Here is a 13,688-nt window from a genome sequence, read left to right on the forward strand (position 1 = left end):
ACAGCCTGGAACACATGACCAAGGTGCCCCTTAAGATCATGACCCCTGTCATCCTCACCGTGTTCGTTTTGGCTCTCTACCTGCACGCCCAACAGGTGGAATCCACCGCACGCCTTGACTTCCTCTGGAAGTTGCAGGTACAGTAAGTCAAATAAAATGTATCATCAGAAGCATACTAGGGCATTCACGAATAGTGATTTTTAGTATTTTAAGTATTCGAATAGTCGAATATTTGACAGGACTGGCCAAACATTAAGTAAGCAAGAGGCGAACATTGTGAAAATAGCCGATCTACATGCTCACAACGCCTCGCAACGCTGCTTGTCAGGGTGGGGGTCCCCAGTTCAAATATGTTTATTTTGGGGGTCACAGCCTAAAAAGGTTTGAGAACCCCTGGTATAGAGCATTAACAAATTCATCCACCAGGGGCATTGACAACTCATTCTTATGACTTCCTATCTAGCCAACAATAAAATAAAATAAGCGAATATTCGAATTCGGTGAACAACGTCGAATAGTGACTTTGATATTCGAATATTTGAATATTTGGTGAATGCCCTAAAGCATACTGTACAGCTGTGGTTCCCAAATGGTGTGCCGTGAGACAAGTCCAGGTGTGCCTTGGGATTTCGTGACAACCGCAAAGTATTATTGCATTATTGCGATGTATTAGTGAATGAATGTGTCCCAACATTGTAGTACTCGTGTGACATTATTGTCAAGTAGACCCTAAAGTTTGGCACGCTACTCCTCCCACAGTTTTGGCGGCACACACACAAGTCATAATGTCAAATCGACCGGCTTCATCGGGAATCGCGTGCTTCCATTTTGCTAAGGGATATGTCATATGGTTTAATTTATATAGTCTAAATGTATTAGTTCATTAATTTGTTGTTCTCATTCACAGAGAGAAACAGGTTTTTGTCCCCCGTCGTCTTGAAATAATGTAGTTTCTGAGCCGCGGTGGCTTGAGATGGGCACATTATCAATATGAAATCAATATGGCTCTGAGGCAGGCAGGTTCGGTTGTTTGTATTAACTCATTGTATGCCAGGCCCGATAGTCCCGAGATTATTTCAATGTCTTTACCTGCCAGGCCCGATAGTCCAGAGAATTTCCAGTTTTTTCAACAAAACAAAAATTGACCCCAAAAACTGTAGTAGGCATGATTGCAATCGTGAAATTGCATGTTTAACCCCCATAGCAACCCCATCTTTCAAACATGGCAGCCATCTTTGTTTACATTTTAGGAAAACATAATGGCTGCTATCTCATGAATGCCTGAACGCATTTCCATTCGGATTTTTTTGTTTGAAAGCTGTGAGCAATGTGGACACACGTGGTGCATTATCTAGGCATGGGTGTGCATGATCCGTGCACTATAAATTACAAGGAAGTCTATGGAGACGAATGGCAAATGGGAGTACAAAGGATTCTTAAAAGACGGTGAATGTGTTAATAACACGGCAGTGTAGCTTTCTCTCTCTCTCACACACACACACACACACACACACACACACACATACATACACACACACACACACACACACCCTTCGTGTAGTGGCCCGAACCTCTCGTTAAAAAAACAAAAAAAAAAATATATATATATATATATATATATATATATATATATATATATATATATATATATATTTGGCAAATATTTTAGAAAAATAAACCAAGTCATAAGTGTGATGATGATGATGATGATGACAGAGGCTAATTTGCATGGATATGAATAGAGGTGTGCCTTGATGTTTTGACTTGGTGTGCCTTGGCCACAACAAGTTTGAAAACCACTACTGTCGAATGTGAAAAGTGAAGGGAGGCGAAAGCTGCAGCTAATGCTATTAGCATTAACGAAGATTTTCGTCCTCTTTGCCCTCCCCTTCTCTACCTCTACATCCTATTCAACCACATCCCCCCATTTTTACTCCCTTCCCTTCTACCTCTACCACTCCACTCCTCTCCTCTCCTCTCTTGTCCTCCCCCAGGCCACAGAGGAGAAAGAGGAGATGGAGGAGCTGCAGGCGTACAACCGCCGCCTCCTCTACAACATCCTGCCAAAATACGTGGCTGCACACTTCCTGGCGCAGGAGCGTCGCAACGACGAGCTGTACTACCAGTCGTGCGAGTGTGTGGCCGTCATGTTCGCCTCCATCAGCAACTTCTCCGAGTTCTACGTGGAGCTGGAGGCCAACAACGAGGGTGTGGAGTGCCTCCGTCTGCTCAACGAGATCATCGCTGACTTCGATGAGGTGTGAGGAGGAAAGGGAGGAGGAGGAGTGAATTTATGGCTCTGCAACTGTTGGTTATTAAGTGCATATTTTATCTAGTATATATGTTACAGTATGTTCAAGAAACCAGTAAAAGTTGTCAAGGAGCACTCGTTTTGACGTTCACCACACACTAATCACCACCAGATGGCGACGTCAGCCACTGCTCTGCCATTCACCAGAGTGTATATAAGAGAGTTACGTCACGCTTTGAACTCGCCGCAGACCGGAAGTGTTTACTCTTTATTTACTAGCCTAGCCTAGCCTAGCCTAGCCTAGCCTAGCCATTAGCTCCATTGTAGTCACTTGGACAGGGCGTTTAACGTGCGCATAAATATAACGATTGCATTCACCACGGCTTCGTAACTCGCGCGGCGCTCCGCCGGCCGCGCGGCCCTGGTCCGCTGGCCTTCGCGCCGCTTGGGGCTTCGTGGACCCAGGGGGGCCTCGTAACTCGTTTGGGCTTCGTGGATACAGGGGGGCTTCGGTAGCCGCTCGCAGTGTCGTGGACAATAGAGCGGCGCACCGCCTGGAGTACGTTGTTGTGGCGACCGCTTGCTCCGCCCCGTGCCGCACCACGAGTGCTCCGCGTCTCGAATGTGCTGTTTCTCTAATATACTATGACATATATATACTGTATATATATACAGTACATAATATTTGTTATAGTCGACTAAATCGGTTTATCTGATTAGCCACTACTAGCCCTATTGATACTTTGTCACACAAAAATGAGGAAAATGGCAATCTCAGAACACTATTTTCATTTTGAACCAAATTTGTTTTGTTTTATTAAAATCAAGTATTTTTCATAATTGATTAAATTGATAATTATGATTATGTGTTGCACACCTATATGAGTGTATGTCAAAGCTGGAAGTATTTTCCTCTGAGAGGTGGCATGCTATCTGTGTTGTTGTTCTGTCAGCATGCCTAATAACACTCTGTTGACTTTGGAAGCAAACATAACATTGTGATTCATCTCCTTGTTCCACGTTTTCCCAACATATCGATCTTCTATCTCCAGATCATCAGTGAGGACAGGTTCCGTCAGCTGGAGAAGATCAAGACCATCGGCTCCACCTACATGGCGGCCTCTGGCCTGAATGAATCCACCTACGACAAGGAGGGCCGCTCTCACATACTGGCACTGGCCGACTACGCCATGAGGTTGAGGGAGCAGATGAAATACATCAATGAGCACTCCTTCAACAACTTCCAGATGAAGATAGGTAATGATCAACATCTCACACCAGAGGCACGCTACTACTGCTACTACTACGAATGCTACTAATACTAATACTACTACTCAGTGTTTGGCATTAATGCGTTACTAAGTAATATATTGTAATATCATTCCCCAGTAATGACTAATGTTACTGGGGCATTACAATATTGCCAAACACTAATAATATTACAGTTATTAATAGAAGAAACACTGTTACTGCATTACCAGAACGTGATTCGTAAAAAAAAAAAAAAAGTCTTTCATTTATTATCTATTGTACGACGGTGTGAGGGGTGGCCTTTGCGATGCAACACGTTGCTAGCTTGTAGATCTGTGTGTACGTGCGCCCACTGTGCTAGATCAGCGCAGGTCCATGGGTAGGTGGTAGTTCAAGTCACGTCCAAAAAGATTAAGTAAGGATGGCGGATCAGGCTTACTTTCAACACCTGGAATTTTCATTATTTTGAGTTTGTCTCAGTCACAGATACGAAGACGGAGCTCGGGTGGTGCAGTGGTAAAGTGCCTGCCCACCACCGCGGTGCATCCGGCTTTGTCGAGCGAACACAAATGTCCGGTGGAGAGAAGCCGGGTGGGAAGGGTCATATTTGTCACTGGTCTGGGGCAGCCACCCAGTCTGAAATAAAGACTGATTCATTACGTTTGGCGGATAATTGGTGACGTTTACACATACGAGTCAAATAGAACCCTGGCCAGACTTGAGTAGCCAAGTGAGGAGAAAAAAGGTTGAATGTAGTGAATCACTCTGGATTCCAGGCTAGCAGCCACCTGTCAGCAGGGAGTGTCCTCCCGGTGGGGGCTCCTCGCTGGCAGGTGAGTCAGTAGGATACAACAGCAGTGACAACACGCAAATGTGTTTGAGGAGGAATTAATTGGTATAATGACTAAATTGGGGGGGGAAAGGGGGTAAAATGAAATCAGAAAATAAATAATGAAATAATATAAAACTGGGAATTAAGTGTCTCAAGGAGGAGTAGCCTACCAATTCCTGCAGGAGAGCGGCACCATTATGAAGCCGCTTACAGCAGCATTGGATATCTTACATGGGAATAACTGTTATGGCACTCGCGTTGAAAGACACCCTCTCACGGATGACACCTGTCATTGTGAAGGTAAGCCTATTATTCCTAGACTTCTTCAATGTTGCTTATTTGCATCATCTATCTATAAATGCGAGAAGTCTCTGCGTGTCTGTCTGTCTGTCTGTGTGTCTGTCTGTAATCCGCGTATCTCGAGAACCGTTCGTCCCACCGGCTTCAGATTCGGCACGCGCGTTCCCCGCCGCGGCACGGAGTGCCGGGTCTCGACCCGACCCGACGCGCGGTTTTCCCGAACCGGCGCGAAACGTTCGGAATCTCCTTATGCGGGGTTGATTGTTGACATCAGGCTGTTCCGGAGGAAATCGGCGAAAGCTCTGACTCATTGTGACATCACTTCATAAAAGGCTCTGACATCACGTACGCCACATGAGTCAACAAAAAATCTCTGTGAGTGTGTATGTATGTATGTAATCCGCGTATCTCGAGAACCGTTCGTCCCACGGGCACGCTTTTCTCCATATATGGGCATAAAATGAATGCCCCCACATCACTTCATAAAAGGCTCTGACATCACGTACGCCACATGAGTCAACAAAAAATCTCTGAGTGTGTATGTATGTATGTAATCCGCGTATCTCGAGAACCGTTCGTCCCACGGGCTCGCGCGTTCTCCATATATGGGCATAAAATGAATGCCCCCATATATGGGCATAAAATGGATTGCAGACAGACAGATACAGATATCTCCATATATGGACATAAATGGACAGAGGCAAACAGATGGTCAAAGATCTCCATATATGGGCATAAAATGGACGCAGACAGACAGATACAGATATAACAAAATAAATACATTCATTATATTTATCAACATAGCAGCACCAAAAGATTAAAACAAATAAAGGTGTCATTAATGAAAGCCTTAAAAGCCTAAAACCTAAATCTATGGACCGTGCATGGGAGGAAGGATGGTCTACTGTATGTCTACAGCAAATAGCCTGCAACATCAAAATCGTTTTTTTTTTTGTATTTGTGTGTGTGTGTGCGTGCGTGCGTGCTGGTAATATAGTATTATAACTAGTAATCTATCTATAAATGCGAGAAGTCTCTGCGTGTCTGTCTGTCTGTCTGTGTGTCTGTCTGTAATCCGCGTATCTCGAGAACCGTTCGTCCCACCGGCTTCAGATTCGGCACGCGCGTTCCCCGCCGCGGCACGGAGTGCCGGGTCTTGACCCGACCCGACGCGCGGTTTTCCCGAACCGGCGCGAAACGTTCGGAATCTCCTTACGCGGGGTTGATTGTTGACATCAGGCTGTTCCGGAGGAAATCGGCGAAAGCTCTGACTCATTGTGACATCACTTCATGAAAGGCTCTGACATCACGTACGCCACATGAGTCAACAAAAAATCTCTGTGAGTGTGTATGTATGTATGTAATCTGCGTATCTCGAGAACCGTTCGTCCCACGGGCACGCGTGTTCTCCATATATGGGCATAAAATGAATGCCCCCACATCACTTCAGAAAAGGCTCTGACATCACGTACGCCACATGAGTCAACAAAAAATCTCTGTGAGTGTGTATGTATTATGTATGTAATTCGCGTATCTCGAGAACCGTTCGTCCCACGGGCTCGCGCGTTCTCCATATATGGGCATAAAATGAATGCCCCCATATATGGGCATAAAATGGATTGCAGACAGACAGATACAGATATCTCCATATATGGACATAAATGGACAGAGGCAAACAGATGGTCAAAGATCTCCATATATGGGCATAAAATGGACGCAGACAGACAGATACAGATATCTCCATATATGGGCATAAATGGACACAGGCAAACAGATGTTCAAAACGGGTCCTATGACAACAGGTATAATGAGGTTTGCATTAAAGGGGGAACCGGCACTGTGTCTGCAACACAGTTGGAGGCACAGACAGATACTCCATATATGGGCATAAAATGGACGCAGATAGACAGATATCTCCATATATGGGCATAAACTGGACCCAAAACTATAACTGCAGTGATCTCCATATATGGACATAAAATGGACGCCGACAGACAGACAAATACAGATATCTCCATATATGGGCATAAATGGACACAGGCAGACAGATGGTCAAAACGGGTCCTATGAAAACAGGTATAATGGGGTTTGCATTAAAGGGCGGGGCATTCATTCCCTATTTACATTGTTCCGAGTTGGCCAGGTCGCCGACTAGACGGGCGGCCCAGCTTCTAGTGTAACTAATGACTCTTTCTTGATACCAGGTAATAAGTAAAGTAATATATCTAATAATAATAATAATAATAATAATACTAAGTCATTAGTTTTATGCCGAATGTATAGACCTACTGAATATTTGCACAAACTGTCAGTGCTTAATGTCCATTTTCTGGTCAGTAGTCCTGCGTTAACTGATAATTGCCATACGATGACTTGTCACTGTCACATATATTAAACTTGTATTTCTCCCAAAATCAAACCAAATCAAATTATTGTGCAGTTCAGTGTTTTTTAAACACACTTTTCTTTTTTCATTAACTTTGGATGATGTGCTCTTCGCATCGCATTGCAAGCTTGCTATTTTCACTACTTCTAAAACATTTGCTTTAAAATTTTGGGAATTTCTTTGATCGCGACAAGTTACTATGAAAAGCTCCACCGGCTTTCCGTCTGTCTGTCTGTCTGTATGTCTGTCCGTCTGTCCGTCACATCACACTTTTGCCCCCACTCTATCTCTGGAACTGTTGGCCCTATCAATGCCAAACTTTGCACACACACTCCTTGGATGGCAAATCACAACCTCCAGCCCTGATTTCTCACATAACATCTCTAAAGTCATGTCATCAACATGGATCTGTCCCATTTCCCATATTCCCTCCTGATTGGCTACGATTGCCTTCTAAGGTTTGTGTATGCAACGTGACGGTCTCTTATCTCCCGATTAGGGAGTCTTACTGGTTATTTATTAATTTATTCATGATTTACTTTTAATTCATTTTCAACTCATGAAAATGTGTGAATTGTTGTGGATTCTTTTGGAAAATCTTTTAAAATAATAATAATTAATGTAAAGATTTTGGAATAAAGGGATACTCGTGACCCACGAAAAATGGATCGGCGACCCACAAATGGGACCCGACTATTTGGGTGTTCAGTGCTCTACTCTATGCCATAGATAGAGAGACCAACAACAGAACATCAGCATGTTCCCTGTGAATTATGAGTGCGATGACAAGAGAGTGGTCAATAAAAAGACCACGGCATGTCGTATCTGCTGCACAAGTTACACAACAGTAGGTTACGTCAGCCGGCATCACCCCATTGTGTCAAACAAGGAGCAACACACTCTACAAACCTTCCCTGCAGCCATACCCACCTGATTCAAACAGGCAAAATAAATCGCCACAGCATTTGGTACATTTATTGCCAGCGGATAGGAGAAGTACTCTGTATCGCAAAACGTAGGCTTTACAAATATGATTAATGTATTTGAGTCCTGTAACACTGTTCCTTTGCAATCTCATTAAAACAGGATTGTTTATTTGTATTTGTATTTGTTTATTAACTACTACAATTAATACCACATTTTTATAAGGAGCAGAAGATGGGTGATGTAGCACCAACATTTTTCCTAGTCTTAAAAGATCATACTTTATTTTTATGATCTTAGTACTTTTAATAACTTTAATAAGGACATTTCTCTGGCCTTTCTACTTTTTTGCTGTATGGAAATGGTACTAAACTGACACCTCTGTATCGTATCGAACCAGGCTGTGAATTGTGCTAATGTTTTATTGTCAGGGCTGAACATGGGGCCAGTGGTAGCAGGAGTGATTGGAGCCAGGAAACCTCAATATGATATTTGGGGAAACACGGTGAACGTGGCCAGCAGGATGGACAGCACAGGAGTACCAGACTGCATCCAGGTATGGCACGTTGACTCTACCTCGACCACCCTTCTAGTCTTATCAAACAAAGTGCTTTAAATACTCTATATTATTACACTATTAGTATTCATAATAGCAGGCGTGTTAGTGTTTTTTAATTGTAGGGGACGTAATTATGACCCACTGTGTTCAAATTACAAGTACAATCAAGTTGATTTATGATCAATGACCACCTATTCCCTTGACCACCTACTTTATGGAATCGCAATTTTTACAAACACCACACACACCATGGGACACAATCGCATTCTGTTTTCCATTTTGAAATGAAATGGCTGAATTGGTTTCTTGGAAACTCTAAATCAGAGCAGTGCTGCCATCTGCTGTTCACTGTGTTGCTGCAGATCAGAATGGCGCTAGCCACTACTAGCCTGTATAGAATGGGTACGCCAGTGTACACAACCACTTTACATCAAGTGTAATTGCTACATATATTTTGCACTGACATTTCAAACTGCACTTTTCATGCAAGCTGTCACAGATTCCTTGTCGTCCATTGACACAGAGGAAAAGCCTGCAAGGGCTGTCACGATTATGACATTTTACCATTTATTGTCACTCAAATAATTGCGATTAACGATTTAATTTTGTTTTTTGTCGTTGACAATTACATTTCTGTTTGGCTTTTAGGCTTTGAGGTTGCACATGGTAGATATGACACATAACCTAAATATACAAAGAAATTACTGACATATTTGACAACGAACATTGATAGTGGAAATAGCCGACCTACAAGCTCACAGCGTGTCGCATCGCGATGCGTTGTGAGCTTGTAGATCTGCTATTTCCACTATTCTTGACCTTTTTAAAAAAATATATGAACATTTTTCAACATGGAAACGATTATGACGATTATGAAAAATAATCACGATTATGTCAAATAATTGGGATTAGACGAATATGTAATAATTGTGACAGCCGTAGTCTGACAGCTAGTTGGGACAAATGCATTGCTTCCTACTGTCATTGTAAAGCAGTGGTGGAAAAAGTACAGTAAAGGTAGCAATACTGCAAAGTACTCTGTTACTAGCAAAAGTCTGGAATTCAAAATGTACTCAAGTAAAAGTGTGTAAGTGTTGTCATCAAAATGTACTTAAAGTACCAAAAGTACAAAATGTTTGAAAATATTAGATCTACAAGCTCAACTGCGACGCGTTGTGAGCTTGTAGATCGGCTATTTTCAAACCGCCTAGGTATAAAATAGGGCTAATGTGGTAAATGTATGTTTTTAATATTATAAAAGTAAAAATACATTATTGGGATCCGAGATGTAGTGGAGTAGAAGTAAAAGTATTGAACATAAGTAAAGTACAAATACCTCAAAATTGTACTTAATTAAATGTACTTAGTTGCTTTACACCACTGTTGTAAAGCACAAGAGTATGTCTTTCACGGCCTAGATATCAAGTGTCTTTGACCTCACCCAGGTTACCACAGACCTGTACCACGTGCTGGCAGACAGCGGCTACCAGCTGGACTGTCGAGGCCTCGTCAAAGTGAAGGGCAAGGGAGAGATGACCACCTATTTCCTCAAAAGCGGCCCCCCGGGCAGTTAAAATAACAAGCTCAGCTGATCAAGCTGGCCGCATTGGGACTCGCACTGCACTGAGAAGAAGAGTCCTGGGAGACGCTTCAGAGACGGTCCGCAGCTCAGTGACAAGCACTGAACCACGCTGCAAACACACTGGGGACAGAGACACTATGGCTGAGATGGGACACGCTTGGCCTGTCTGTGTGCTCTTGTGTACTCAGACGAGAGCGCTCGCACACACAACTACACACACACACACACACACACACACACACACACACACACACACACACACACACACAAGCTTGTTCTAAGCTTGTTCTAGGCTTGTTCTAGGTTCTTTGAAGGCCCCCCCTCCCACTCACCCTCCAAGCTGCTTGAGAAATCAGTTGCCTTAGAAGGACGTGACTGGTTATGTTTGTAAGCTTACATACAGTACGGTACAAGAACGTCATCCAGATTCATTATTTATTTTTTCTGCAGAAGGTTTTGTTTTGTTTTGTTTTGTTTTGTCTTTTGGGGACGACCTTGTAACAAGACTACGGGACATATATGAGAATATGCAAGGAGAAAGATGGTGGATGAAGATGACCAAAGAACAAAATGTTTGATATGAAACACACCACTAGACACGCCTGGCGATCATGTTTAAAAGTGTCTGCGGGACTGAACAGCTATCTTTATTTATTATTGTTGTTATTATTATCATCAGTTTTTCCACGTTTGACAACAAAAGGCCATGGTAACTTCACTGTCGTTGATGCAGTGCAACCGCTTCTTTTGTTTTGGACTGGATATATTCATGAAGGAAAACAAACATCACACAGCCGTCTTGGCTAGGATTAATGTGTTCTTATCAGGTCCTTTATTGTTTCACTCTCCTGGCAGTTTTAGTTGATTCCGAATCCTGGCCTATGTATTTTTGGTACATGGCAAAACATTTTTGAAATGAAATGAAGGAAAAAGTTGCATTAGTACCATGGTACTAAAAAAAAGATTGTTTCTGTTAGGAGAATTTTTATAATATTGTGTGTGTGTGTGTGTGTGTGTGTGTGTGTGTGTGTGTGTGTGTGTGTGTGTGTGTGTGTGTGTGTGTGTGTGTGTGTGTGTGTGTGTGTGTGTGTGTGTGTGTGTGTGTGTGTGAGAGAGTGTGAGAGAAAGAGAGAGCGCTTACAGAAATGCTGTTCTTTGTCATATGAGGGGGCATAACCTTTCACTGTGAGGTTTTTATGAAACTGTATGACAAATGCTTTCTTGCCAAACTGATTGCTGCAAGGCATGTTTTATAAGATACTTTGGAGTTGTGTCCATTCCTGGTTTGTAACACGACTACGGTCTGATTTGTCAGTTGATTAATTGAGGAAGGATTATGTGTACTATGCCTTTTATTGGACTGTGATATTCTGATTTTCTTCATTCCATCCTAGGTAACTAAAAGCCTGATCTTTGTTTTGTTTTATTCCTGGATTGTGTTACAAGATGTGAGCATAACCTGGTTTTTACAGGTGGTACAAATTTACACTGGGTCAAGGATAAACTCTATAGAAAGTACCTGTATGTTCACAAGCATTGCCTTGAGGTTATGCAATTCCAAGGTTCAGGTGCTTATCGCACCAATAATGGCAACACTAGACATCAGTATTTTATAGTATTTGGTAGGATCTGGCACATGTATCAACCCAAACTAGTCTTTTGAGGTGTTAATCTAATGAATGTAAGTTTAGGAAGAAAAAAAACATCCATGCCCTTAATGACACTGCTGTTGGAGAGAACCACTCATTTGATTGCCAATGTCAATGGCAAAGGGGCAGAATCACTGTATTATGTGAAATATAAGAGGTCAAATACTGATCTGGTGTCAGGTTTACCCAGGGGTTTTAAGGTGTGTTTTTACATTTGGATGACCTTTGTTGCTTTGACACTACATAGAAGAAATGGCGGCGCATGGTGGAATTATGCTAATTTGTTAGCCTCCTTTCTCTCTCGGCCTGAGCCAAATGCTGCCTCGTACTCAGGAGGCCCACAGGCTGCTAATTGTCTGTTACTGTCTTCAAAAATGAAAAGGCCAACAATAAAGTACTGTTGGCAGAATTAGAAGACTTAAGCCTAATTTATGCTTTGCAGTATGATGGTGTTGCTTGCCAAAATTCAGTGAGTACATTAGACGTTACTCTTCTGATTTGATTTTTCCCTTGGATAAAATAAAATCAATAAATGGCTGTTTTGCATTAATCCTGATTTATCTAGTCATATTAACTGTCCTCTCTGTCCTTAACACGTTATTGCACTGCATACCTTGCTTATTTTTCTTTTAAAATGTGCATTTGATTTAGATTTCACGTCAATCAACAGTCTGCAATCAAGATTTCTACCAGTGGCAGTAACTGGAGACACTACTAAGCCAGAGCCAGAGTGCTGCTCCATTTTCTGAATAAATGAGTGTACGGTTTCATGACGGCGATACTGGAGAGAGTATTTAATTGCTTTTGCATGAATAATGGATTTCTGTTGAGGTAACGGGTATGTTAACTTACCGCACTCTATGCTGAACATTAATTAAACTATATGAATTCTGTGCATAATTACCAAGATAGTTGAGGAATATAGGCGTATCCTCTGTCATCCACAGGGAAGTACAGTAGCTGTAAAAGCAGGATATATGCTGCCTTGTGCTTAACATTTCTCAATCTTTACTGAGCTCTTGAGTTTGGACCACTAGCATATTTTGACCCTCCCCAGCCCCAGTTCACCACCTCCCAACAGGAATATGTAGGATAAAGGCCAGATTTAGTAAGAATGCGCATCACAGTCTTTTATATGTTTTAAAGATTAATATTTAACAATGTTAAATATAAGCTTGTATTTCAATATTGTCAATGTTTCATTTAAAGCTTTTGTCCCTCCGGTTCCATTTGTAGGCCTACACTCTCAGAGTTATGGGGGTGGTCAGTGGTCTAATGCAGGGGTTCTCAAAGTCGGGTCCGGGGACCCCCTGCCCCATGGGTAAAAGTGGGACTGAGTTACTAGGGCCCAAGGTGGAGGTGCCTTATTTATTTTATGCTTTAACTATTGAAAAATGGCAGATACAGATTTTTTAAAGTGAAAAGATTTGTGCAAATCGTTGAATATATGTATTTTTTAAGCAAACATTTGTTACTCAAATGTTGCTTCTGGGGGGTCCCTGGAACTAAATATTTTGAGATGGGGGTCCGTGGCCAAATGCCCAAATACATATAATTTTGGGGGTCCTTCACATGAGTTTGAGCACCACTGTCTGACATATAGAAACATAGGTTTAAAAATATATATATTCAAAAACTTGCACAAATGTTCATGATTTTTCAAAAATCTGAGCTTGTAGATCTACTATTTATCAATAATTAAAGTACCCAGGGCCCAGTTGTAGAATTTGGTGGGACACCCCTGACCACAGGTGGCACGTGGACCACTGGTTGAGAAACAGTGCTCCCGCATCGCCACCAGGGGACTCCATCTAATCATTTGAATGGCATCATGACACCTGTTACGTTCAAAGGAGAAAACTATCGTAGCTCGTCACTCACTCTCGCATTCGTAAACGACTTCAAGACACCAGATTAGAAGTGCGTTTCACCACAAACAAATAACCCTGGAGCA

At 42.3% G+C, this 13,688-nt stretch overlaps 1 protein-coding gene across 3 annotated transcripts in view; it reads left to right on the top strand.

Moving 5' to 3' along the window:
• Nucleotides 1–12,290, top strand: part of adcy6b (adenylate cyclase 6b) — a 69,963-nt gene extending 57,673 nt beyond the window's left edge. For 2 of the 3 annotated variants that reach the window (XM_080734099.1, XM_080734100.1), the window contains exons 20-24: nt 5–137; nt 1,995–2,258; nt 3,304–3,508; nt 8,376–8,500; nt 9,949–12,290. In XM_080734099.1, coding sequence (XP_080590225.1) covers nt 5–137; nt 1,995–2,258; nt 3,304–3,508; nt 8,376–8,500; nt 9,949–10,077 — 856 coding nt within the window. In that variant the 3' untranslated portion in view covers nt 10,078–12,290. Of the gene's footprint in view, nt 1–4; nt 143–1,994; nt 2,259–3,303; nt 3,509–8,375; nt 8,501–9,948 lie in introns of those variants that run through there. The other variant, XR_013962374.1, reaches the window with a different exon arrangement.
• Nucleotides 12,291–13,688: the final 1,398 nt, after the last annotated feature.

This window comes from Nannobrachium achirus, assembly GCF_963921795.1.
Source record: "Nannobrachium achirus genome assembly, chromosome: 9".
NCBI lineage: Eukaryota > Metazoa > Chordata > Actinopteri > Myctophiformes > Myctophidae > Nannobrachium > Nannobrachium achirus.